A 27,959-nucleotide genomic window follows, 5' to 3' on the forward strand; every position below is an offset into this window, starting at 1 on the left:
GATGATTACTGAGCTTGAGAACGTGGCCTGTGGGGATCATGGGAAGAAACTGGGCTTGTCTGACCTGGAAGAAGAAAAGACTTAGTGGAGTCCTGGTGGCGACCAATGGCATTGGAAAGTTGGTCATGAAGGTGGTCGTGGGAATAGGTTTGCTCTGCTTGGCCCCAGAAGACAGAGCAAGGAGGGGGGTGGCGGTAATATTTGGGGTTGGTATAGGGATCCTTTCTCAGTTCAAAGGTCCTTGTGCCTCTAATGCAGAGGCCCCCTGACCTTCCTCAGGAGCAGGTACCCCTTTGCCAGTGGGGCATCGTCGTTGTGCCTCCAAGAAGCCATGCTCTCTGGGAATTTAGGTCAAGAAGGAAGGGGATGGTAGAAGATGTTGGCAAGTCTTATGTCAGTTGCTAACCACTAACGTTAGACTGACCTTGCTCCTTCCTGGCAGTGTGAGCTTTCAGCTGGCTGCATTTGACACCGCGTGGGAGGGACAGATATGATACAGTGAATTGAGGGTTGGAATTAGATTTGTTCTGCCCCAGAGGAGAAATCTAGAACCATTTGGGGAACACAGGGGGAAGCTCGTGGAGGCAGATTTTGGCTCGTTTAAGGAAGGACTTCCCAACTATCAGAGCTATTTTAAAATGGAACTCCTCAATAAGTAGTGAGTTGCCCATTCCCAGAGGTATTTAATTGGAGACAAGATGACCCGCTCTCCAGGATGTGCAAAAGGGTTTTTTCCTTTAGTCATGGGTTTGGTCAAATGATCTGTAAAGTCCCAATAAGTTCTAGGATAAGAAAGGAGATTTGAAATGCAGATAGCTCTTGCTCTGCAAAAGAATGATTTCCATTAAGTCCAATGGACTTGGGGTGGAAAATGCCATCCGCTGCCAGAGAGAGAATTGTGGAGACTGAAAATGGACTAAAGCATAGTCTTTTCACCTTTTTATTCATTTTTGTGCTTTTTTCTTTCTTGTGCTTTTCCCCCTTTTGGTTGCAGTTTTCTTTCACAACATGACAAAAATGGAAATATGTCTTAAAGTATCATACATGTATAATCTATATCAGATTGCTGTCTTGGGGAGGAGAGAGGGAACAGAGAAGAAGAAAGAAATTGGAGCTCAAAATCTTACAAAAATGAATGCTGAAAACTATCTTTTTGTGTCATTGGAAAAATAAAATACTATTGAGAAAATAAAAAGAGAAGGGGGGGGGGAAGAATGATTTCCAGTCTCTCTCTCTCTCTCTCTCTCTCTCTCTCTCTCTCTCCCCCCCTCTCCCTCTCCCCTCCTCTCCCTCTCCCTCTCCTCTCCTCTCGTTCTCCTCTCCTCTCTCTGTTTCCCAGATAATGAAACTAAGGCACACTTGGAGTGTCAAGTGAGTTACTCTCAGAATGTGATAGTTAACATTAGTGCTAACTTAACTTTTTTTCTTTTTTGAGGCAGAGTTAAGTGACTTGCCCAGGATCACATAGCTAGTTAAGTGTCCCTGATCAGATTTGAACTCGGTTCCTCCTGACTCCAGCATGGGTGCTCTATCAACTATATCGTCTAGCTGCCCTGGCTTAACTTCTGAGACACGGGCAGAAGGGCACCTTGGTCCAGTGGATTGAATGCTAGACTTGAAATGAGCAAACCTCAGGTCAAATGTCACCTCTGACATTCCCTGAAAAGATCATGGCCCCATTTCTCAGTTTCCTTATCTCTCACCCCAGAAGCTTAGACTGCATTAGCCGCTCAAGTCCCTTTTATCTCTGAATCTGTGGTTCTATGCAATACAATTTTTGAGCTGCAAAGGAAATGATTTTACACACAAGGAGGGAATATATTGATCAAGAGAGAAAGTCACACAATCCGGTATCTCTCAGAGTTTAAGAAAAAGCCTAAGATGTACCATGGCTCAGGTAAAGAGTTATATGGGGCAGCTAGATGGCATGGTGGATAGAACATTCATGCTGGAGTCGGTTCAAATCTGACCTCGGACACTTCCTAGCTGTATGATCCTGTGCAACTCACTTTACCCTGTTTGCCTCAGTTTCCTCATCTGTAAAATGAATTGGAGAAGGAAATGCAAACCATCACAGGATCTCTGCCAAGCAAAGCCCAAATGGGAACATGAAGAATCGGGCATAACTAAACAGAGAGATAATGACTCTGAGTTGGTCATTTAGTCTGACCCATGGCTATGCCATATAGCGAGAGCTCAATTTCAAATCAGCGCACTTGGTTTTCAGTTTGGGGTCTGTAATTTCTTGTGTAATTTGGGGAAATATGTTAATCGTTTAAGCATCAGTGTTCACATGAAGGGGCCAGAAGATGCCATCTCAGTTTCATGTTCCTGTGATTTTTTATCACCCTCCCCAACTCCCAGCAAGTCATCTTGTGACTGACTCCAGAGATTAAGCCCTTGTGCCATTTCACCTTCCCCATGCTCACTTTGTGGCCATCTGGAGTACTCCTGTCTGGCCCACCTTGGTTTCTGCACATCCGCTAACTTCTTCAGCTTCTTCCCAATCCTATGAAAATGTTATGGAGCTTCCCTAAGTCAGGGGACTTAACCAGCAGCATGAGTGGGACCAGGGCCCGGGACCCTGGAGTCCACATCCAGGTGGTGGTGGTTATTGTTGATAGCTCACTTTTCTCCATAGAGCATGTAGTATAGGGCTGTACGGAATGGTGGATGGAACTGTGGGCCTTGACTCAGGAAAATGGGTCCTAATCCTGCCTGGCATTAACTAGCTCTGTGCCTGCCCTACCACCCTTGGTATCCCTTAGAGGATCCTATAAATGTGAGTTTCTCACTCTCTCTCTCTCCCATTCTCTGTCTCTGTCTTCTCTATCTATTTCTGTCTGTCTCTCTTTGTGCGTCTCTGTCTCTGTCCCATTCTATCTCTCTGTTTCTCTCTTTCTTCCTCTCTGTGTCTGTCTCTGTCTCTATCTCTCTGTGTTTCCATCTCTCTCTGTCTCTGTCTCCCCCCCCCCCCCCCCCCATCTGAATCTCTCTCTCTCTGTCTTCCTTGTTCTCTCTCTCAAGGTACATTTATTTAGGAGAAGTCACACACAAAATGAGGAGGCAAAATAAGCCCCAGGAGTGGTAGATATGAAATCGATTTGGGAGAGCGATAGAGTTACCAAGGAAAGGAGTTAAGCCATTAAGGGAATATGCCCTGAGACGTGAGCTTGCCGTTGACTGGCAGACTAAATCCACAGAAAAGTGTCACAGACCAACCAGAGTTAGCTATAGGAAGGACAAAGGCAAGAGTCCCTCATCGTAGGCTTAGTCCTAAAAAGGACTTACTGTCTCTCTTTTACAGAGACAGAAACTGAGGCTGCAGGGATCTACATGATATACCTGTGACTGCACAGCTCTTAGTAGCTAAGTCAAGGTTCAAATCCCAGCCTTCTGATTTCAAGCCTAGGGCTCTTTCCATTTTGTGCTACTTTTCCATTTTTTTTCCTGAGGCAATTGGGGTTAAGGGACTTTCCCAGGGTCACACAGCTAGAGCTTTTCCATTTCTTTAAAGAAAATCTTATTTTATAACTGTACTAAATAATTCTTTTCCTGCTTGTTACAGAATCCCTGAATGGTCCCGCTGGTCCTGCTGTTCTCGTACCTGATTTTTTTATGGTTAGTTTGGAGCATCATGGCGGATGCCAAGTCTGTTACCAAGAGTAAGTCTGAAACCAAAACCCAGCGCCAGGCGCCTTTTTCAACTTGTGTCAGCAAAGGGGAGCCAGTCCACCAAAATGTAGACAATCAGTCACCCGCAGCCAGCCTGCAACTCGACACGCCAGCGTGCCTCGAAGGCCCCGCCGATGGCCCGAAGCGACTGACATCTCGCCCGCCACCGCACACGAAAACATGCCCACCGTTAGATGTGACCGAGAGCTGCGCGAAGCCTCAGGCCAATGGCCTGGAGGGGCAAGGGAGTCCAGGGTCTCCATCCTCCCCTCCGGGCTCTCAGGGAAAGCGCCTCCAATCTTCTTCGAAGGAAGACCAGAAACGGGCCCAGATCAAAAAGCAGCTGATGACCAATTTCATCCTGGGCTCCTTTGATGACAACTCTTCCGATGACGAAACCCCTGATGGATTGTTCAGAGCTTCCTCCAGGAAGAGCAGCCGGTCAAGTTTTGGCTCTTTGTCTTTTGACTCGGCTTCCCTTCGGTCCATGACTGAGTCCGAAATGTCTGTACCAACCATGAGGTAAAATATACTTTCTCCAATGTGCTTACTCAGCTGGCCCGAGGCCCGGTCCCTCACGAGAATGGTCAGACTAGTTGGAGGACTAGGCCCTCCCCCTGTCTCAGTCAATGAATGAGCAATTTATTGAGTACCTACTGTATACCCACAGCTCTGTGAGACCACTGGAGGGTGGGGTGGGGAGGGGAGTGTAAAGGAAATGGAAGATTTGGTCCCTCCCCAGGTGAAACTCCTATTCTAGTTATGGGTCATCCCCTTGGACCACCAGCACAAGGCGGTCACTGAATAAACATGGCAGAATCACCAGGCAGGGCTTGGCGCTCGGTGGCTAAGTCTTAGCGTGCTTGGTCAGTCACCTTGCCCTTGAACTCTCACCTGGGCCTTGATGGGAGTCGCTCGGGACACCGCAGATTACTGTAGGAGCCCCTGTTTGAAAAGCAGGCCTTGGTCTGTTTCCTGCCCAGAAGGAGGGCTGGGCCAGGTCCATAACCAAGGAAACGAGAAGGATGGTGGCTGCCCCTTCTCTCCTAGAAATAGGGTGCTTCCGATTCTTCTTCTGGCTCAGTCTTGGAGTAGAACAGATTGCCGTGTTCATTCTGAACCCTGAAGCTAGTCTTACTTAGGACCACCACTTTGAGCCTGGCGCACTGGCCGGAGTGTTGATGACTTGGGATCCCAGGATTTTGACCTTTATAAGCCCCTTCCCATCTCTGGGACTGTTCCCCCCTCAGTAAAATGAGGCACATTAGACCTCGTGACCGCTGTTGTCCCCCTTGCTCTGGTCTCGGAGTGAGTTCTGCTTGTGTGATCATCTCGGTTTGGAGAAGGGCTCTCTCTCCACAGGTACTTTCCCTTAGGGAGGGAGCCACAGTTTTAGATGGATGTTGGGAAATGGAGAGGGCCTACAGGCGACTTTGGTCACCTGAAGGCAGGGGGATCTGCAGACAAGAAGACTTGGGGAGAAATATGGGAAAGAAGTCTTACCTTTGATCCATTTTGCCTCAGAGGGCACTGCAAGGAACACGGAGGGGAAGCAGCAGAGAGAAAAACATTTTGCTGAACTTGATTAATTAGAATTAAATAATTGGAGCTGTCTAGATAGTGCGCCAGCGGGGGCATCAGGAGGACCCGAGTTCAGATGTGAGCTCAGACACTTCCTAGTTAGCTTAGGATCTGTTAAGTCACTTAACCCAATTGCTTCAAAAATAGGAAATCTAAAAGAAAAAAAATTAGAGTTGTCCAGAAATAGAAGACACTGCCTCATAAGGGAAAGAGTTCCTTGGGTCAGAGGGCTGCCAGGGTAGACAGTCTGAGCCCTTGGGGACCTTGGTTCCTGCCCGCAAATAGGCTGGGCTTGTGGGCCCAGGTCTGACGTGTGCTGTCTGTCGGGGCAGTCTTCAGGCTTCTGGGTCGGGCTCAGCCCCCCAGGGAGATCAATGCTGTTGCACTCATTTTGTCCCACCTACCCGCCTTGCTCTCTTGGTGCCTCTCGGGCCCAGTCTCGGGTCTCGAGCCCCCTAACTGGGCCTGAAACTTTCCTCCTTCCCAGGAATACCTCTTCCAGAAGCCTCAGTGTCTCAGTTTACTGAGTTCCATTATTGTGGGAGAAAAGCGGCCGATTTAAATTAATTGGGGTATTGGTGTAGATTGGGGTTCTCCAGCTTTGGGTGGGTCCCTCTGGGTCTCTGAGGAACCCTTCTCGGGAGGGTGAATTACATACAAGTTCACAAACCATAGCTTGAGAACCCCTGGAGAGAGACATCTGGCTGTCTTGATGCCCTGGGGGCTTTGCCCTGAGTCCTTAGGAGGTGCTGGGAACGGGTACTTCTCACCTTTGGACACAAGAGAGTCTAGGATGGTCTCCCGTGGTTACATCTTGAAGCAGATAGTGAGGCAGTCTCGGAGTAGGTGGGAGTCGGGAAAACCTGAGTTCAAATCCTTCACCAGGCTCCTATTGTGTGATTCTGGTCTGTCCTCCTCAGTTTCCTCCTCTGTAAAATGGAGGTATTTAGTGCACTTAATTCTCAGGATCAAGAATCTAAAGCGAAAATTTAGAAAAAACACTATATAAATGCTCCTATTTATATATTATATGTTATTATATTATTATTTTATATTTTATATATTGTAGATATGTATTATTTTGTTACATTATTTTATATAATATGTATATTATAGGTAATAAAAGTGCTTTACATGAACGTAAAATGCACTACATACCTGATCTTGTCTCACGGCCCTGTGAGAGATTAGATTTTATCATAAGATGCAGAAATTGAGGTTCAGGCAGGGCTAGCCCATCCTCCAGCCGGTGTCTGGAGCTGGAAGCCAGGCCCAGGAGTCCAGGGCTCCCCATCGCACCCCACCACGCCGAGCTCTTCTTGAAACGAAGGCCAACGTTGTGCCATCCGACTCTCTGCACTTCGTGTTTGCGTTCCTCCTTGCCCCGTGGTCCGTGTGACGGCGTCCCTGGCTCAGGCCGGACTCCTGAGCTGGACAGGGGCCAACCCTGCCCCAGCAAGCATACACGTGGTTACCAACAGCTCCAGATGGGATGACCCGGCGCCACCGCCTGAAGGTCGGCCTTTTTATTCCAGCAGCACAGATCATGGAGAGGGGCCGGTGGGTGGGTGGGGACTGCCGGGCTCCAACGGCCACGGAGCAGCTGGATCGGGAGTGGCAACTGCTGGATTCAAATCCTGCCACTGATTTCTGTGAGTGGGACCGCCTCTGGACCTGGTCGGGATCACAGATTCCTTCTCTGTGCAGGGAGGAGACAGACTCCTGGCCTTTGGGGTCCCTTCTAGAGTGACAAAAATAGAATCTGACTTTCAAGGAACCCAGGATCAAAGATTTAGGGATGGAAAGCCTTTTAGTCCATCTCCTTCATTTTCCAGAGAAAAAGACTAAGGTCTGAGGTCCAGCAGGTAGGAGACGGCCGGGTCAGGATTTGAACTTGGGATCCATGACTAAAAGTTTCTCATGCTCTGCATTGTTCCGTGCTGACTCCATGAATGGCTGAAGCAGAAGATCTGGGTTCAAATCCTGGCCTTGAGCTTCAGTTTCTCTTTAGGATGATTGAGTTGAATTAAATGCTCTCTAAGATATACCGATCTTTGGGATGCTGAATGGAGAAATGATTGTTGAATTGTAGATTTAGTGTGATAAAAGGCTTTCAGAGTCATGTAGTCCCACCACTTCAGGTTTATTTTAATAAATAACCACTATTTTACAAATAAGGAAACTGAGGCCATGAGACATTAGTAATTCATTCAAAGTCCCTCAGAAATTTTAATGGCCTCAGGAGGATGCAAATCCAGAGCCCTGAGTTCCAAATCTTGCCCATTTTCTCTGGTCCTGAACTGCTTTCCCAAGAGCTCACCTTATTGAACTCTGCTACTTAACGGGATTCAAATCCTGGGCTTGCCACCTACCTCCTTGAGCCTCAGTTTCTCTTTACGATGAGAGAGTTGAATTAAATGCTGTATAAGCTATTTCAGTCTTTGGGACTCTGAATGGTGGAAGGATTGTTGAATCATAGATTTAGCTGATAAGAGGCCTTCAAAGTCATGTAGTTTTACCCACTTCAGGTTTTTTTTTATTATTATTATTAAAATAATCATTACTTTACAAATAAGGAAACTGAGGCTGAGAGATAAGTAATTCACTCAAAGTCCCCCAGAAATTTCAGTGGCCTCAGGAGGATTCAAACCCAGAGCCCTGGGCTCCAAATCTTGCCTTTTTTCTGTGGTCCTGAACTGCTTCCTGAACAGCTCACCTTATTGAACTCTCCTATGTAACAGAGGCAGAAGCTAAGGTTCAAGAAGTGGGCTGGTTTGCCACATATAGTAAGCGTGGGAATTCCTGCCCATGTGTTTTAGTTTCTGGCCTCTTGCCCTTGCCACGTCCTTGCCACGTCCCTGCTGCTCAGCAGGCCTGAGAATCAGAACCATTCTCGTTCAGCCAGAACAGCTGGCAGATTACTTTTCCATGGCATGATCTGAATGGGCATTATTATGCCCCATTTTTCAGATGGGATAACTGAGACCCAGAGACTTGGTCAAAGACACTCAGCTAGGTAGGGCAGAGCTGCCACCAAAAGTTCGATTTGCTCAATCTTCAAATTCATTTGTTTTTGTGCCGTGTCAGTCAGATCCGTGGGCAGTGCCCGCCGGTCCATTTCCCCTTTAGCAGCTGGCTGTACTTGTTTATTTTCTACCCGTCGCCTTATATTGGGGAGCCCTGCCACTTGCGGGAGCAGCCAGGCTGGGGGGCAGGGGGACGGGGTTCCTGCTCGCAGTGATCTGGCCGACAGATGTAGAGCCTTCAAGGCCGGGCTACCCCTGCTCTTGGCGGAGTTGGGGGGGGTCTTTCTGTGCTGAGCACCCGGCCCGTGGCTGCCCAGACGGAGGAACCCTTGCCCAGGAGCTGCCCAGGAGGGCATGGGGGAGATGGCCCTGGCAGTTCCCATCCTTTTCCACCCGCTGCTCTTCCTAACCTGAAGAGAGCTTACTGACTGGTCAGATTTCTGCTTTTCTTTTGAATCTGCTGCTGAGAAAAATCATTCTGTCTTTCTGTCCCCAGAGGCCACACTAGACTTTGTCTAGAGATTTAAAGTCATAGGCTGCCAGTGCTGGGCATTGGACCTTGGGGACGGTCCGGTCCAGTCCAGGGCCTGCTGTTTACAGCCCCCAAGCCCGGAAGGTACTTATTCCCAGTCCCACGACTAACCTGCCATTGAGCCTCGAGATTTAGCTTTACAAAGGGCCAGAGCAATCTTCCCCGAGAATCGGAGCAGGGTCTCGAGCCCCCGTGTCCTGAATGTCCACCCTCAATATGACCCCAGCCCCCATTTGCTGGACTCCTTGGCCTGTGCCTTTAAGGGACGGCTATCAGCTTCTAGAGGAGGCGGGGGAGGACGTTTCAATGAGGGACTAGTGCCAAGTCAACTTTCTTTGTTTATTTTCCCCCTCCTGTTCACTTTCTAAGTTCTTAACTCCTTGTTTGGTGGTTGAGGTAAGAACAGTTTCCAGCAGGGAAGTGATGGGGATGGACGTATCCCCTAGGAGGCTGAGTGGGGTCCTCAGGGTCTTTAGAGGTGAGAGCCTCAAACTAAGAGTGGGACTGAGGATCCACTCTCCATGCAGCTTCAGGGCCTGGGACTTGACCCAGAGGTAGCTCTTCTTCCACACTCATTGGCTGACCATCCAGAATGGAGAGAGGCCCTGGATCAGGCCGGTTGCCATCTTTCCATGATCTTCCCCAATGAGATTCTGCCTTCTACTTCTTTGACTAAATCACCCAGGAGAACACAACCTGAACTTACTGTTGAATGAGAGCCTGGGGGCTGGTGGCCTGACCAGGCTCTGGACCTGGCTCTGCTGGACCTCATGTGTCCTTGACTGTATGACCCTGCCTCCTATTGGACCTTGATTTCCTTAGTCGTAAAGTTAGAGGTTGGATGAGGTCAGTGGTTCCCACTGGGAAGTTCTGAGTGGGAAGACTCCCATGTGATAGTTAGTAATTATTCTCTTAGTAACCATTCCTGAAGTATTCTGGGGACAAAAAGGCATCATGAACTTGAAAAAGGAACTTTTTATTTTGGTCATCACAACAATATCTGCATCCATTTGAAAAAAATAATACATATATTTGTAAAACATACTATTTATTTACTCTACGAGAGGTACGTTTGCTTATCCTATAATAATAATAATGATATATTTAGATAGCTCTTTAAAGTTTGTAAAATGCTTTACAGATATAACCTCATTTGATAGTTGTTTTAGTTGTGTATGACTCTTTGTGATCCCATCTGGGATTTTCTTGAAGTGATTTTCCATCTCCTTCTCGAACTCATTTTACAGATAATGCTGAAATGACTTGCTTAGGATCACATGGCTATTAAGTGTCTGAGGTCAGATTTGAACTTGGGTCTTTTTGACTCCCTGCACCCTTTGGTTAGTCACCTAGCTGACATTGTTGTAATGAGAAGGAATTATTGCCACAGCTCTGTTGCTTCCAGAGGTCTGGTTGTGATTATTAAACCAGACTGACAGTTCTAAACGTGTGGTCCAGAAACCCTTGTCCCCAAAACTCTTTCACTCCAAGAGGCCAAAACCATTTTCATAATAATACTAACATTTTAATTTTGTTGTTGAGAGAATAATTTTTTGTTTTTTTTTCTGGTTATATAAGTATGCTAATTTTTAATACATGTTTATGAATCTTAACATTGTAATTTTTAATAATGATGAATATCAATAGATATAACCCACTTTGGGAAAAGTCCTCAATAATTTTGGGGGGGCTTAAGTTCCAATTGGGGTTAAGTGACTTGCTCAGCATCATATACCTAGTAAGGATTTGAGGTTGGATTTGAATTCAGGTCTTTTTGGACTCCAGTGCAGGTGCTCTATCAGCTGCCCCAGTGATTGCTAAGAGTATAGAGGGACCAAAAAATGCACAATGTCTGGTCTTGATGAACTTGAGACCTTTTCATGTTCTCTTGAAGCTGCTTTCCTTCTCTGACCTTGCGTGGCTTTGATAGCCTCTCCCACCTTCCAATCTGGCCATCTCTCTTTTCCCCATCCCAAAGCATGGGGAGGCGTCATTCCCCACACTTGGTTCCAAACCAAAAGATCCATAAAGGTTCCACCCTCTGGTGCAGACTTCTCATTCTACAGAGGAGGAACCTGAATCCCCCAGATTTACAAGATCTCAGAACTCCCCTGATTCTCAGGCTGGGCTCTCTGCCCTATCAATCCTCAGTTAATTTTCTTGTTTCTTTCTTTTTTTTCTTTAATGACCTATGTTTCCCCCCTGTGTTATCAAGTTGAATTTAGCTACTTAATAAGGGCACTTGGATATATTTGACTAATACTATGAGGCCAAAATTGCAGCAAAACTTTAACTGTTCACAAGAAATCCAAATGCTTGGCACTCACACAGACTTTGTTCAGTCTTGAATTAGTTAAAAGGAGTTTTGGTGTAATGGAAAGAATAATGGACTAGGGAGTAGAAAACCTTGGGTTTGAGTCTTCAGAACCTTGATCATCACTTCCTACAAGGCCTAGAAGGAGCAAGGCCCATTCCAGATCTTAGCCTCATCTTATCTGTCAAATGGACATAATAAGCACTTTTTTTTTTTGGAAGGGTCAAGTATGATACTATGGTTTCTTATTTCTGCCCTCTATCCCACTCTGAAGTGTGAGAGTCAGCTTCTCTTTGACCCCCAAGAGAAGATGCAGGGCCCTGACTGAAGGGCCCCAAGGAGTGCAGTTTGTTAGCAGCCTCCCTTCCCCACCTGTTGGATCAGAGGGAAAAGGACGGGCAAAAAAGGGGAAAAGATCCCCCATGATATCTGAGTAAAAGTGGAAATGACTGTTTCCTCTTTCCACTGATGATGGAAATTTGGCTCTGGAGAATTATAAAAAAAAAATCATGATGATGATTATGAGGACACTCAGTGATAGCACTAGCATTTTCTGCACCACAGACTTCTGGGTTAGCTGGTATTTGCCCATTCCACATATAAGAAAACTGAGGTTCAGAGAGGTTAATTAATTGTCCAAAATTCTCACAACCTGGGACTGTCTGATTCAGTATTTGGACCCAGGTCCTTTGGCTCCCAAGTCCATAAATATCTGTCATTGGACTTCATAAGCTGAACCACATTTTGTTTCATCCAAATAACTTAACGGGCCAATAAAAGCCCAAAGCTATATACTTAACACCAGATCGGCTGCTTTTTTCCGGCATCCAAGTCTTCTGCTTTTAGTCTTTTCTGTCTACTTCAAGACTTGGCAAAATTGGAACATTGGAAAATATCTGACTAAAAACAGTTGGCAAAAAAGTTTAGAAACAAAATTGGAATCCCGAATTCTCGTGCTTTCGCTCTAGAGTTGCTTTTGATTTACTCGGTGAGATCTCATTTGTACGCAGCTATTTGCATGAAGAGAAGCTCCTGGAGGAGAGGGTCTGTGTTTGATTTTCGTTGCTTAGGCCAGTGCCCAGCACACAGTAGGTACTTAATAAGACTGACTCAAAGGATCTTCCTTCTAATTTCTGACCCTGTTTCTCTGTGTGACTTGGAGCAAATCCTCTTCCTCTCTAGACCCTGATAAAATGAGGGGAGTGGGCTCCATGGCCTCTAAGGGCCTTTCCAGCGGAGTCTAGCTAGCACCTTAATCCGACCGCCTCAGCTGAGTCAAACATCACCTTCCATCCATTTATTTATTTCCTATCCCTCCAGATGGCACTTTTCACCCTTTGAAAGAAATGTATTTAGGGGTTAATTTCAACTGGATACTAGTATTTATAGGATGCTTTTTCTATCAGCTTTTAAGTACTTTACACCCAGTGCAGTAAAATCTAGGAAAAAGTGGGCATGAAGAAGCGTACGATTTGGGGGCAGAGTTGTTTGCCAGCACGCTGGAATCATTCAGCATTTAGATTTTTTTTCTCTTTAGAGTCTTCAGAATGAAAATTCATTCTCTCACCAAATTTTTATCAAGTGGATTTTTGTTGAGTCATTTTTAAATCATGTTCCGGGACATTCGTTATGACCATATTTGGGGTTTTCTTGGGCAAAGGTTTGTCATTTCCTTCTCCAGTTTATTTTATAGATGAGGAAGCTGAGGCAGACAGGCTAAATGACTTGTCCAAGGTCAAGCAACTAGGAAGTGTCTGAGGCTTGATGTGAATTCAGAAAGATAAGTTTTCCTGACTTCAGGTCTGTTACCACCTAGCTTCCCCTATCAACTGGAGAGGAGATTGTTACATAAGGACTGGGTTTGAGTGCCCTCTAGAGATAAGATATGTACTGATATAAGATATGTATATAGCATGTCTCCATGCTTATGGACACATATAAAGCTATCTATTGATATAAACATATTTCTATATATGTCTATATATATTGAATTAAAATGAAACAAGACTACAAATACTTGAAGGGTAAATAAAGGGCAAATTCAAGAAAGATCACTTCCATCTGGAAAGGAAAAATTTAGAGAGATGTCGTGTAGGTGGTGGGATTGGTCCTTCTAATTCAACTCTGGCAGAGTAGATGGAGCCCTGGGCTTAGAATCAGGAAGTCCTGAATTCAAATTCTGCCTGACATTTGCAAAATTGTTTCACCCTCTTAAGTAACTTCAACCTCTCTAAATAACTTCAACCCTCCCCAGTCTTTCTTTAATAATAAACTGAGGGGGGCTGACCTCTAGTCCCAGAGGTCTCTTCCATTTGTAAGGAGGCCTCAGAAATGAGAGCTCTAGAACTGGCCATTGTAGGATATCAGCCTCCATTAGCGAATGGAGTGTTCTCATTTATAAAATGAGGGATCTGTCCAGTTCTAGGTCTGAAATAGAATGGTTATATTTTCATGTTCACATCTGGGTGGCGAAGTGGCGTAGTGGTTAGCGTGCAGGGGTCAGGAAACCCTCAGATACTTACTAGCCGTGTGACCCTGCAGGTCACTTCACTTTGTCTGCCTCAGTTTCCCCATCTGTAAAATGATCTGGAGAGGAACATGAGAAATTATTTTAGTGTACTTTCTGAGAAAATTCACCAAGAGTCAGACCCGATTGAAACAATGCTAATGGCATCTCCTCCCTGAACTTTCGCTTCAGTTTCCTTCTCTGTAAAATGGGGTGATAACCTTTGCACCGCTAATCTTTGAGTTAGAAATCTGGGTGCCGGGGGAAGGTTCTGGCTGTTGGGGAATTGCCCTGCAGAGGAGCCTCTGCTCGCGGGATGTTCCTAGTATCCCCCTCGATTGTCTGTTCTTGGCAAACAGTCCCCTGGCCCCTGCAGGGAGAGCCAGAGCTTCTGGTCAGTTTTGTGCCGGTCAGTTTTGAGGAGACAGGTCTTCTCAGGGCCTCCGGGAGGCTCGGCTCACCGCACTTGTGGCTGCTTTCGGTTTGGCCCGGGTCACTCCGGGAGAATTACTAAGGGGCACCACTTGGGGCTGCTAATGAGCCCCTTGCTGCGCCGCCTCCGGAATGGGAAGGAACTGGGCTGGGGGGGAGGGGAGCAGAAAGAAATGGAGGCTGGTGGATCCTTGCCCTGGAAACTTAGAGGCAGGTCCTATTTCAGAATGGAAGGGGAGGCCGGCTCAAGTCTCAGTAGGTGTCGGTGCCTGGAGAGATGAGAGGAAGAGGAGGAGGAGGAGGAGGAGGAGGAGGAGGCAGAGTTGCTCCCTGGCAGGCGAGTAATGGATTTTTAAAGGGAAGCGTCTCTTTCGCTTGGATGTTGTCTGGAAGCCGCTGGCCCTGGGCGCTGCTTCCCTCCCTCCTGCCTGGGACCGGTGCCTGGAGGCCAGGACGCCTGCCGGGGGCTGATGGCCCTGTGGGGAGCCCGGGAGCTGTTCCCTAGTGTAGACATGAGCCCTGCAAAATGCAAGGGATGTCTCCTGGGCCCCCGAGGCAAGTAAGTGACACCAGCCTTTTCTCCCCTTTGCTTTGGCTTTTGTGTGTTTCAGTTAGTGCCATTGGGCCAGCCCTGGACCCTCTGCTCCAGCTGATGGCTCAGTGTGCGGCGCCCCTGGCCAGGGGGCGGGATCTGAAGACCACCCTGGCCTTGAAGGGAGGTGGGGGGCTGCCCTTGGCTCCGCTGCATCCCCTGCAAGTCGGGCCAGCCTCCTTAGGGACTTTGGTGGCGTGGGATTTGCCTGGCCAGCGGACCCACCAACCATCATTTGATTGTGAACCCAAGGACAGAACCAGCTGGACGTAAATGACCAAATAAAGGGAATTCTCTTCCTGGCTGGTTTATGAGGAGTCCAAGACTTCATCCCTTAGAGGTCAGGGGTGAGCGAGCCTTCTCAATCAGCCGCTCTTGGCTTCCCTGGCTGGCTCTTAGAGGTAGGAGAGCTCAGGAGCAATACTATATAATAAATAATAGATGAATATATAATATATGTATGTAATATATATTTATATAATTATATATATAATATGTAATTAAGAAAATTCCTCATCAGGCCACCAGCAGCCTCATCCCCAGCCTGGCATGGCCGAGGGCTCCACGATGGTCCTTTGGGGTCACCTTCATGCCGCATTCAGGCATCATGGAAGGCTTGGAGTGGGCATGTACCCACTTGGAAAGTCTACAAGAAAATCTTCCATTGGGCAGACTTGGGGTTCACTTTGGGGGGGGAGGAGGATATGATCTGTAAATAGGAGTGGGAATAGTTGAGGGGGCACAGTTGTCACACTTGAATTTTTTAGACTGACAGGGCTCAATTCAAGCTTTTTTTTTTTCCCCCCGCACTTGGCTTATGAAATTAAAACAGCTCTTAATTTCATAAAGAAATTAACTTCCTTCCTGACGTGTTGCTCAGTACTTGTATTTTCCTTAGTCCGAGAGCTAGAAAGGGGCTTCGTCATGGTCACCCAGAAAAGTGTTTCCCCAGAAACTAATATTGCATGGGATATTAGTTAGCAGGGGTTCTCTTGGAAAAGAAAAAAAACTGTGTGTAAGCAGCAGTTTCCCCCTCTCAAATAATAGATAAGAAATCATATATAAAAAAGAACAACGCAGTGTTTCAAAATGAAAGCAGATTGATTTTTTTTTTTTTATTCCTATGTGTCCCCAGCCCCCTTTTTTCTTCTGGACAGTTTGTCCTTTGGATCCCTGATGTTGCATCTATAGGTTGCAAGATCCTAAGTTTTCTTCTTGGGGCACATTATCAGCACCCAGGGTTTTGGGGGGAAATCATTTTTGGGGTGTTAAGGGAGCAACTTTGTTTCCACTGCATCTGGATAAATAAATTCTTAGGGTCCAGATGAGAGACTCTCAGAAAGCCCAGTGCTTGCTGTACCCAGGTAGGAGACTGTACAGAAGGTGACAGCCAAGGGAGTGAGAGCAGGGCTGAATCCCTAAGGTGACAGCAATGGCTGATGGCCACAGGGGGGACCGTGCAGCCAGAGCCCACAAAAAATCCCATGAGTGGAGGACAGTGACTCTGCTGAGCATGTGGGGAAGCCTCTCATTGGGGATTTCTTGGAGTGAGTGCTTTGGGGGACTGGGGAGAAGTGTTTGGGAGAGACTCTGCCCTCCCAGAAATGCAGCCGAGTCTGGAAAAGGGAAAATTAATGCTTTGAAGAGAATTCCTTATCAAACTATGTATTACAGTCTAGGAATCTCAGAGGTAGGAGAGCTCAGTAGCCATTCTATATAATAAATAATATATTTAATAACATATAATTAAGCAAATTCCTTATCAAGCCATGAGTTACACACTGTCAGAAGTAGGAAAGCTAAATATAAATACTATACAATAAATAATATAAAAGTTACAGACTCTAAGAGGTAGGGAAGCTTAGCAGTAATACTATATAATAAATATTTAATAACATTATATAATAAATTAAGAAAATTCCTTATCAAGCCATGTGTTACAGACAGTAAGAGATAGGAAAGCTCAATATGAATAGTATATAATAAATAATATATATAACAACATTATATAATAAATCAATTCAGAAATTTTCTTATGAAACCATGTGTATAGACAGAGGTAGGAAAGTTCAATGTGAATACTATATAATAATATATTTAACAGCATGTAATAAACTAAGAAAAGTCCTTATTGACTCATGTGTTGCAGACTGTGAGACTGTAGGAAAGCTCACTATTAATAAGATATAATAAATTTAATATATGATAATGTAATATATTAATATATTTAAGAAGATTTCCTTATCTGTCCACCTTTTTTTTTACAGATAAGACTGTAGAGCTAGATAAACTCAGTATTAATACTAATAAATGTAATATTATAATATATAGTAAATTAATATATTTAAGAGAATTCCTTAACAAGCCACATTTTTATAGACAGTAAGACTGTCAGAGGTAGGAGAGCTCACTATTAATAGACAGATTGTCAGAAGTAGGAGAGCTCAGTATTAATGATATAATTCATTTAATATTATATAATTAATAAATCAATGCATTTAAGATAATTTTTATCAGTCGTATTACAGACTGTAAGAGGTAGGGAAGCTCAGTTTATTAGTATTATATAATAATATATTTAATAACATTATAAATTAAGAGAATTCTTTTTTGAGCCATGTGTTAAAAATTGTGAGACTATGGGAGAGCTCAGTATTAATAAAATAAAATAAATTAATATATTTAAGAGGAGTCTTTATCTAGCTGTTTTTTATAGATTATAAGACTGTCAGAGATAGGTGAACTCAATAATAATAATAAATTCAATATTATAATTTATAATAAATTAATATATTTGAGAGAATTCTTTATCAAGCCATGTGTTATAGATAGTAAGACTATCAGAGGTAGTTCAGTATTAATGACATGATGCACTTAATATTAGATAATAATATGAGAAATGAATAAATTTAAGAGAATTCCTTATAAGCCATGTGGTACAGACTGTAAGTCTTCCAGGGATGGGTGAGCTCAGTAGGGACCGGTATAGTCTGAGAGAGCTTCCTTAAGGAAACTGGATTTGAGCTGGACACAGGAGGAGGAGTGAGATTTAGGCCAAAGGAGACAGGCAGGCCTCCTTTTTTTTTAATTGTAGCTTTTTATTGACAAAACATGTGTGGGTAATTTTTCAACATTGACCCTTGCACTCACTTCTGTCCAACTTTTCCCCTCCTTCTCTCCACCCCCTCCCCTGGATGACAGGTAGTCCCATACATGTTAAATATGTTAAAGTCAGGCAGGCCTTCTTTCAAAGGACTTAATTGGGTAGATGTCCCCAAAGTAGCCTCTGAAAAAGGGGGTGCATTATTATTCCATTTTTACCGATGGAGAGAGCTTGTCCCAAGATGGGTCATAGAGGCCCAGGTCCAACCAGCCTATCTTGGGCCACTCACTGTTTGTATTCCAGTGCTGGGTATTGGCGGTCATCTTGACTGCAGAGAGAGGCAGAACTCTGGTTTAGGACTCAGGAGCCCTAGGGGCTAGTTTCATTTTTGCCTTTTATTAGGTATAGGAGCCTGGACCTCAGTTTCCTTTTCTGTCAAATGAGAGGGTTAGCTATTTACTAAACAAAGCCAGGCTTTCTGGCCCTCTCAGCCGTCTCCCCAGATTTCATTCATGTCCTTTCTTGGGCTGCTAGCACATTAGAAGAGGAACAGGGTGCCGGACCTGAGCCCCTTATTTTCACAGAGGGAGGAGTGATGCATGCGCTGGGTGAGTGTGAGACCTCCCAGAGAGCTCCTTTCCTCTTCCCGTTGCTCTTCCTTCAGGAAACTGAGTGTGACCTGTGGCTTAATGCAATACCCTTTGTAGAAGTGGCCAAAAGTGTACTTTTTTTTTTTTAAACAGATGATAAGACTGTCAGAGATAGGTGAACCTCAATACTAATAATAAATTCAATATTATAATTTCTAATAAATTAATATATTTAAGAGAATTCCTTATCAAGCCATGTGTTACAGACAGAGGTAGGAGAGTTCAGTATTAATGACAGAATGCATTTAATATTAGATAACAATATGAGAAATTAATACTTAAAAGAATTCCTTCTCAGCCATGTATTATAGACTGTCAGAGGTAGGAAAGCTCAGTATTAATACTATTTAGGAAATAATATATTTAATAACATTGGTACACTCCTCACTTCTCACAGAACCCCAACCTCTGAGCATTAAAGGGTCTTTAAGACCCCTTTGCTCTGACGCTCACAGCTCTGTATCCATAAGCCCCGCCAGCCTCTGACACCTGGAGTTCTGGGTTCCCTCCATCTGGTGATTCTGGTCATTTAACTATTGCCCCACTTGGCTCTTTTGCACTTCAAGTTAAAAACAGATAAAAATAACCGCCCGTCTTGGTACTTGGCTTGAAATAGGAATGCCCCTCCTCATGCAGCAAGGAGCTTGGGCAAGGTGTTCGATGGGCTCGGGACTCAGCTCTTGGAGGCCGTGGTCAGGCATGAGGCCTGATGGCAGAAGGACAGGATCGTTAGAAATCCCTGTGAGAGTCATTGATGCCCTGGGGGCTGAGGCGAGCTGGGGGGGGGGGAGTTTTCACCTGATGTGTGATCATTTATCTTCCTGACCTTCACGTCGTGACACCCACAGGCCATGTCAACAGAGAACAAGCTTTGTTTTTTCCTATCAACTTGGAAATCTGTCAATCAATAAACATCTTTGCCAGGCTAGAAATACACACGTCCCTGCCCTCAGGAAGCCTGCGTTCTCCTGGAGAAACTTCAGGTGCGGCTCTAGGGGTAGAGACTGTGTCTGCCTAGTCATCAGCAGGAGCACAACACTTTCTGGCCGCAGGTGGCCTGGTAGGAGGTGGAGGGTGATTGTGGCCCGCAGCGTGTGGATGTGGCGGCACCTTTGCCCAGGAGCTTACAAGCCCTTGAGTTGCTGGACGGCCTGTAAATGATAACTAAGGCCCTTGTTTTTGTAGCACCCGTCCTGTTTGACAAAGCAGTATCCTGATAATGGAAGTGATGTGCTATTGCTCCCATTTCTCAGAGGAAACTTGAGGATTAAAGGAGTTAAAACTATAGTCCCTCTTAGAAGGCGATAGAACTGGATCAAACTCAACTCCAAACTCTGAGACCCATGCCCTTATAAGAACATGTCTCATACACTACTGATCCTGAAAGGGTCCCAGGGCCCTGATGTTTGAGGAAGATGGGATGGATGTGGGCAGGTACGGCTCACCATGACTTCAGCTATTGTTTGTGAGGAGAGGGGTGCCAAAGCTAAATGAAAGCAGCCACTTTATTTATTATAAATTACTAACTCATCTAAATGTATGATTTCTTCCTTCCTTCCTTCCTTCCTTCTTTCCTTCCTTCCTTCCTTCCTTCCTTCCTTCCTTCCTTCCTTCCTTCCTTCCTTCCTTCCTCTTTCTCTTTCCCTCTCTCTTTTTTCTCTCTCTCTTTCCTCCTTCCCTCCCTCCTTTCCATCTTTTTTCCTCCCTCCCTCCTTTCCATCTTTTTTCCTCCCTCCCTCCTTTCCATCTTCCTTTCTTTCTTCTCTCCCTCCTTCCCTCCCTCCCTCCCTTCTTTCCTTTTTCCTTCCCTCCTTTCCTCCCTCCCTTCCTTCTTCCCTCCTTTCCTCCTTTCCTTCTTTTCCTCCCTCCCTCCTTCCTCCCTTCTTTTTCCCGATTCCAGGACTGGCACTCTATCCATTGCATCACTTAGCTGTCACAAGACTCTTCCCGTGTCCTGACAAATGCTAAAGTTTCTCATCCCAGCCTGTATTCTTTAGCTGACGGTGGTTGGGAGTTGGGGAATGTGTGATTGAGTTTTCCAAAATGGCTCCAGCGTTCACTAGAGGCAAAATGGTTAAGTCTCTTCATCTGGATGGTCCTCAGTTTCCTCATCTTTAAAATAGGCCCAATAATCCCTGCACCCTCTCCTTTGCCTATAGGATTGCTGTAGGGAGAGTGCTTTTTAAATCTAAGAAACTGTAGAAATGGTTTTGTTGTTGTTTTTGTGGAATTTTGTGCGAGGCAGCAGGATGTAATTAGAACAAATGTTGAATTTGGTGTTTAAGGACCCAGGTTCTCACATATTGGTTCTTTGACCAATTAGTTGTGAAACTTGTCTTAGTCACTTCTCCCTCTGTTCTTTGGGGTCCCTTCTAATGACATGCTATGATCAGAAGATTCCCTCCCGCCCCGTTTTAGACTTGCTGTGGTTTTTAGTCCATTATTGTTGGTTTTCAATAAAGACATGGTTTACTAGTTATTATAGAACAATACTGAGTGTGCATATTTAGGAGAAAAACACGCAATATTATTTTAACAACATAGAAAGCTTTAGAAACTCGCTTTTTTGCTCCACCTCCAGAAAAATCTTGGTAATAATTAGTACTTATTTGGAATCAAGACCAGTCTCGTAGGCTGAAAATCCTAGTCCCGGAAGCGATCCCAGAAGACATCTAGGCCTCAGTGGAGAATGTGGAAGGATGGAGGGTATCCCGGAAGACAAGGAGGAGCTGGCTTGGAAGCCCAGCTCGGCTGTGCGCCGTCTGTTTGACCGCGCGCACATCTGCCTCTTCCTCTCTCCCGTGAGGCGCCTGTACTGGACAACCGATGCTAGTCCTCTGCCATTCTTGGACAGGGCAGGAAATTGAGCTAGCCACAGGCGAACAGTGAGCTAATGGTCCAGCTAGGAGCTCCTTTGAGCTTCGAACCCAGGGCTCCTCACTCTCACTAGTGCCCTTCCTGCCGTTCTGGTGTATTTGGAAAATGGTGGTTTTCTTTTCCTGTTGTTTTAAGGAAAAGTTACTAGACATCTGCCTCCTGGGGCTTTGGGATACTACCTGGGACAACATGAATCTGTTCTTCATTTTAACCCAACCCTTTAACTGGAAACCCTTCCTTCCTTTGGTCCCTATCCCGCTAAGGTAGTGGGTGACATGATACCCTTGGATTTGGCCCCCTGACGTCTCCCCTACTGGAAGGAGGGTTGGGTCTATGAACCTCAAATCACAATATTGTGTCAGTACCCTTGGGGGAGACCGAGAGAGGGAGAGGAAGGAGAGAGAGAGATAGAGAGAGTATTAGCTCACCTGTATTTTTATTCTAGAGAAGAAAAAATGGTTAGAGAGACAGAGTCACAAAGATAGAAAAAGGGAGAAGAGAGACAGAGCCTCATCTGCAAATTTGCCCCTTCTGCAGCTGATTGTGCAGCATCCCAAGGCCTTTCAGCCTTGAGTATGGAAGAGCCCATGGTAGCACAATGGAAAGGACTTGGGAGCCAGAGGAGTTGGGTTCTCAGCCTCCCTCTGCTCTGCTAGCCACAGGACTTTGGACAGGTGAAGGCCCATTTCCTTTCAGGCCCATTTCCTCACCTCATAAGAGAGGGTTGACCAGATAGCTCTAGTTCCTTCCAGCTCCAGATGTTCTTGATGCCCTGGGTAGCTGCCTCATGGCAGTTGCTCTTTGAGCTCCCAAGTGTTGACTCTCCTGCTTTATAGAGCTGGGACCTCCAAAGTTGTGCTGATGCCTTTCTTTATCTTTCATTTTCAGGCCTAGCATGTCAGGACTGCACCTGGTAAAAAGAGGAAGAGAACAGAAGAAATTGGACCTTCATCGGGACTTCACAGTCGCCTCTCCGGCTGAGTTTGTAACTCGCTTTGGGGGGAATTACGTTATTGAAAAGGTACCTAAGTTCCATTTCCCCCCAGCCTCAGTGGTGGTGTTGAGAAGCCTCGGTCATTCTCTTGCTGGGGTGCCTTTGGGTTCCCCCTGCCCTTCATCTTTCTTCCTCCTCCTCCTCCTCTGTGTCTTCCTTTCCTTTTCCCTTTCTCGCACTCCCCCAGCTGCAAAGCACCCTGAATCAAGAGTCGGGGATCCTGGTTTTCGATCCATACTTTGCCCCTCATTGGCTGTGTAAAATGTGGCGGTCACACTTCTCATCTGTCCCTTCTGGTGCTTTGCATCATCACTCTATCTTTCCTTTCTTCTGCTCAGAATCACTCTAGGATGGCACTCCTTCTTTTAGGACATCCCTCCTTTGCATGTAACATGTTCTACCTTTCATTAAGGCTATTTATGGGAGTTCTGTATCCCATGTTATCGTGTAAGTTGCATGAAGGCAGGGAATTTGTCTCTGGGATGGTCTCTGCCGGGCCTGTGTGAAGCTTGAATTGGAAGATTCAAATTCATATCTGGAAAGGGCTTCCTTATTTGCTGGTTTGACAGATACTTGATGCCCCAGGTCAGGCCCTGTCGTCAACAACGAGACCCTCCCTATTCCTAAGAACTTGAGCCCAGAAAAGGTAACTCCTTTAAAGGACCATGTACTGAAAAAAAACACAAGACTTGGAAACTCAGGTGCAAATACTAGCTCTGGGTGAATCAGATTATCTTTCTGGAGCTCAGTTTTTTTTATCTATGAGATGGGGCTAATTGTACTTATTTGGACCACCTCGCTCCCAGAGCCGTGGTGAGGATGACATGTAAACCGGAGCACCATCACTCGAGATGTGAGTTTTAGTCTTCATCCTCACCAAGGATGGCTCCAGGGATATGGTTTGCCCCAGGGAGATTTTCATCGAGCTGTATAAAACACATTTTCTTCCCTTGTATCTCCAAACTTTGTGGATCAACCAGCAATTTTATTGAGTCTTGCAAAGCGGGCAAGCTGACCTTCCCTTGTTCCTGGGCATGTCTACAGCCAGACTCCCCTGCCAGGTTTGAGAGCTATGTGAGAGCCAGATCATGGGATGGGCCATTTCCAGCCTCTCTTGGTAGGATTACATGAGGCAGTCTGTGGCAGAACAAGCTAAGCCCATTGAGTTTGTAGTTAGAGGTCCTCCATCCATATCTGTTTTCTGACACTCATTTTCTTTGTGACTGAGTGAACCACTTCACTTCCCCCTAGACCAGCAATCATCCAGCTTCTTCCTGGGAAAGCCCTCTACTAGCTCCTTTCCTTATTGTCAGGGAAGTTTCCCCTGACATCTCAGTCAGGAAGTTAGAAGTTTGTCTGAAAATGATCTGGGGGTCTCGGTGGCCTGCAAATCTGTGAGCTTTTGGACTGTTTGTGTCCTCGTCCCCCTTCTCTGATCTGGGACCATTCTGAACAAGGTTTACTAGTCTCGGAGGTACTTGTAGCCAGCTCTCCTGACTCCCTTCTGGCCAGGCTTCCCCAGGCCCTTGTATGGCACAAACTCAAAAGACCTTTACCATTCTGGATGCATTCCAGCTTATCAGAGAACTGAGAACATTTTCCAGAAGTGGTTAAGGGGTGGGGGTGGGAGGCAGAGTCCGGGAAACAATCGCTTCCTTGTGCCTGGAAGCTTTGCCTCTCTGAGGACAATCCAAGGTCACGGGAGTTTCTGTGCTAGCCATGTCAACCTGTTGATCTAATTTTAGCTCACAGTCCACTGAGACTCCCAGATCTTTTTCATATAAAACTTAGTATGTCTTCCCCAGTTTTCCGCTTATGAAATGGATTTTTTTTCTGAACCCAAGCGTAAAACTTGACATTTTTCTCTATGGAATGTCACCTTATATTTAGCCTCGTGCTTTTTGGATCCGGACTCTGCCATTTCATGTGTTGGCTGTCCCTCCTAGCTTGGGTTCACTGGACATTTGATGAGCATGCTGTCTCTGCCTTTAATCCAGTCACTAAAATGAAAGCTAAGCGGCGCGGTGTCCATCCCAAGGTGTCCCTGGGGATACATCCCTACCAAAGCATAAAACGGGGGAATTTGAGGAAAATGAAACTCCAACCTGGAATCTCGTTAGCAACACAGTACAACGAGACTGGATTTGAGCCCAGGATGTGCACCTCCAAGGCCCAGAGGGCTTGGACAGTGGGGTCTGCATCTATGGAGTGTCAGAGTGGGTCACACTCTGCTTGTTATATTTATCTTCCTCTCTTCCCAGAACTCATGACTCCACCCCTAAGAACAGACTCCATTCAGATGAATAGACCCTTCCTTGGTGAGATGGAGAAACTGAGGCCCACGGAAAGAATGGGCCTAGAACCCACTTTCTGACTTCCCGGCCCATGGCTTCCATTCTCCTCCACCATGAGATTCACACAAACAGCCAGTCCATGGACTTGAACCTGGGTGTCTCAGGCCCCACAGCAACCCCTCTCTCTATCACCCTTGCTCCTCTGTCTGAGGGCTGGATATTACACAGAAAAGGGAGCAGTGCTCTATATTATACTGTACTCTGTCCCATTACCAGGATGGGAATCAAAGCATGGGCTTTGGAGTCTTGGGATCTGGGTGGGAATACTGCCATTGAATCGCTACCTATATAATCTCAAATAAGTGCTCTGTAAGAGCATGGATCATTGGGAATAGTCGTTATGGTCCTTCAATGAAGGGGTGACCGGGTCCTAGAGACTGACCTTACCAAATCTACGGCAACAGGGGGATGAGTTTTTCAGCCATAATAATACTTCCCTGAGAGTCTCTACTCAGAGAAGGGGTTGAAATGTGTTGGTGAAGGGTCATATCCTGGGTGAAGGGAGTACTGATACAGTGACAAACTCATGGATCATTGAAGTGTTCATTTCAATAAAATTACTATTTCAAAAAGTAAAATGAAATAAAATATTTTAAAAAATATTTTAAAAAAATTTAAAATATTTACCCCATAGAATGATAATTGCTTTCATCTATAGTTTTACATATATTTATTAATATTTATATAATTTATATTATATTTGTATGTGTATATAGATATACACATATATATATAGTTTACTCTAGGCCTTACACCAACTCTTATGGGATAGGAAGTGAGGGCTTTTTAATTTTTATTTTACAAGTAAATTGCGTCCTGTTACCAGGATGGGAACCGAAGCATGGCCTTTGGAGTCTTGGGATCTGGGTTGGAATACTACCATTGAATCACAGCCTGTATGACCTTGAATCAATACACTTATCTTCTTCATCCTCATTAGGGAGGTTATCTAGATCAGTGGTTCTCAAAGTATGGCCAGAGAATCTGGGGGCGGGGGTGTGTGTGTGTGATATTTCTGAAACTCAGAGGGTCCACAAATTTAAAATTAGTTTTACTTTCTGATATGGTAATTATCTATAAATATAACCCACATAAACAAAAACTCTCTGGATAGATCCTTAATCATTTTTAATGGTATAAAGTTACTGAGAACAAAGTTTGAGTCACTGATCTGGATAAATGGCCTCTGGGATCCCTGTAGTATCAGCACCACGTGAAGTTGCCTGGTGGCTGGGGTGAGCTGGACTGTTCCTCGGATGCCCCAGATCCTTACGGCTCTCCTTTGTCTCGCTACCTTCAGGTTCTCATTGCCAATAATGGCATTGCTGCTGTCAAGTGTATGCGATCCATTCGAAGATGGGCCTATGAGATGTTTCGAAATGAGAGGGCCATCCGCTTCGTGGTCATGGTCACGCCAGAAGACCTCAAAGCCAACGCAGGTATTTAGTGGAAGGAGAGGCGGTCCAGACTTGTGGGCGACTTTGTTCCTGCTAGGGACTCCCAGTGTGGAAGCTCCCACCGCCAGTGTACACCAGCTTGAGTCTTAGAGACGTTATATCTTGCTCAGATTCACACCATTGGCCAGTGTGTGGACTTGAACCCAAGTCTCAATTCCATGGTTGCCTCTCTATCCATAGTTTTGACTTTATAGCATCAATAATAATCACACTGATATTTAAATTTAATTTTTTTATTAAAGCTTTTTATTTTCAAAAACATATGCATGGATAATTTTTTTAACATTGACCTCTGCAAAACCTTGTGTTCCAAATTTTCCTTCCCTTCCTCCCTCCTTCCCTCCCTCCCTCCTTCTCTCCCTCCCTTCCTTCTTCCCTCCCTCCCTCCCTCTCTTCCTTCTTCCCTCCCTCCCTCCCTTCCTTCCTTCCTTCCTTCCTTCCTTCATTCTCTACTGAATTGACTTATAAAATGGGGCCCCTAAAACCGAACCCCAGGTGTGTGTGTGTGTTCCATCTGGGATCTGTCCCTGAGCAAGGGACTTGATTCCCCTCCATGTGGCCAAGCTCCGCCTTAGGTCCTACTGCCTAGTAACTGGTGTTCCTTCCTCTTGAATGACAGAGTACATCAAGATGGCAGATCATTATGTCCCTGTTCCGGGAGGGCCAAACAATAATAATTATGCCAACGTAGAGCTCATAGTGGATATCTCCAAGCGACTCCCAGTGCAGGTAATGGCGAGGGCAGGTTCATGGGGCGGGAGCCTCAGCTCTCTTTGTGGGCCTGTTACTGTCCTGGCCGCGGACCACGTCTTCCCCATGGGCCGATAAATCAGCGTTGGCAAGGCTTGGAAACCCAAGGGGCCCTTGGTGCTGGGCAGAGAGATGGTGCGACCTTTGGTGAAAGTTAGGGCGGGTAAATGCGACGTGTTTTCTGTTTTCAGGCTGTGTGGGCTGGCTGGGGCCATGCCTCGGAAAACCCTAAACTGCCAGAACTGCTCCAGAAGCATGGCATTGCTTTCTTAGGTAAGGCCCCCTTCAGGATGTCTGGGAAGCGGGTGCCAAGCAGAGATGCCCCACATTAAGCTGGGCTCCTGGTGAGGATGTAGAGGGCTGGCAAGGCTCCCGGGGCTGTTAGGGAGACCACGTTGGTAGAGCGCTATAGGGCCTAGCCCATTGTAGGCCCTTCATAGATGCTTTTCCCTTCCTAGGCCCACCCAGTGGAGCCATGTGGGCACTGGGAGATAAGGTTGCTTCGACCATAGTTGCCCAGACCCTGCAGATTCCTACGCTACCCTGGAGCGGGAGTGGTAAGATGAAACTCATTGTGATGCTTGGGGCCTGGGACCCCTCCCCTCTTCCCATGTTGTCCCCCTCCCCCCTTCCCATGTTGTCCCCCTCCCTACCCCGGGCCAGTTGTGGCTTCCTGGATGGTGACTTTGGCCACGTCCATTCCTAATGGTGAACTAGAAAAGTTTGGAGCAGGGGCTGATGGGAACCTGAGCTCAGCAACAGGTATATGACTCTGGGCTGCAGAAGGCAGCCTTAGGAATCCTAGAGATGGACTCAACCAAATATCCCCAGTGTAGACCACTGACAAATAGGTTTATTTCCTTTTCTGTAAAATGGGTGTAATCGTGTTTGCATTCTCTCTATCAACTGTTGTAAGGAGAATGCTTTAAAGATCTTATTATCCCATAGAAGCACAAGGGGGAGAGGCTGCTCTGCTGGGTGGTGGAGGGGCCCATGGCTCATGTGGAGGGAGGAGACCCCCAGAAATGACTCAGATACAGGAAAGTGTGGATTTTGTGAAACTGGGCCTCTCACCTCTGATCTGATCTCATTCACTTAATGTCATATCCTGGTTTT

General features: G+C 45.7%; 1 protein-coding gene across 9 annotated transcripts in view; it reads left to right on the forward strand.

The window, feature by feature from the left end:
- The window catches only part of ACACB (acetyl-CoA carboxylase beta), a 117,811-nt gene that overhangs the window by 20,567 nt on the left and 69,285 nt on the right, over window positions 1-27,959 (forward strand). For 6 of the 9 annotated variants that reach the window (XM_031948760.1, XM_031948757.1, XM_031948762.1 and 3 more), the window contains exons 2-7: window positions 3,569-4,197; window positions 22,177-22,309; window positions 25,937-26,075; window positions 26,713-26,822; window positions 27,035-27,116; window positions 27,302-27,400. In XM_031948760.1, the coding sequence (XP_031804620.1) occupies window positions 3,578-4,197; window positions 22,177-22,309; window positions 25,937-26,075; window positions 26,713-26,822; window positions 27,035-27,116; window positions 27,302-27,400 (1,183 nt within the window). In that variant the 5' untranslated portion in view covers window positions 3,569-3,577. Of the gene's footprint in view, window positions 1-3,568; window positions 4,198-14,366; window positions 14,626-22,176; window positions 22,310-25,936; window positions 26,076-26,712; window positions 26,823-27,034; window positions 27,117-27,301; window positions 27,401-27,959 lie in introns of those variants that run through there. The other 3 variants (XM_031948765.1, XM_031948763.1, XM_031948764.1) reach the window with 2 other exon arrangements.

Source organism: Sarcophilus harrisii, chromosome 1, assembly GCF_902635505.1.
Source record: "Sarcophilus harrisii chromosome 1, mSarHar1.11, whole genome shotgun sequence".
Lineage (NCBI taxonomy): Eukaryota > Metazoa > Chordata > Mammalia > Dasyuromorphia > Dasyuridae > Sarcophilus > Sarcophilus harrisii.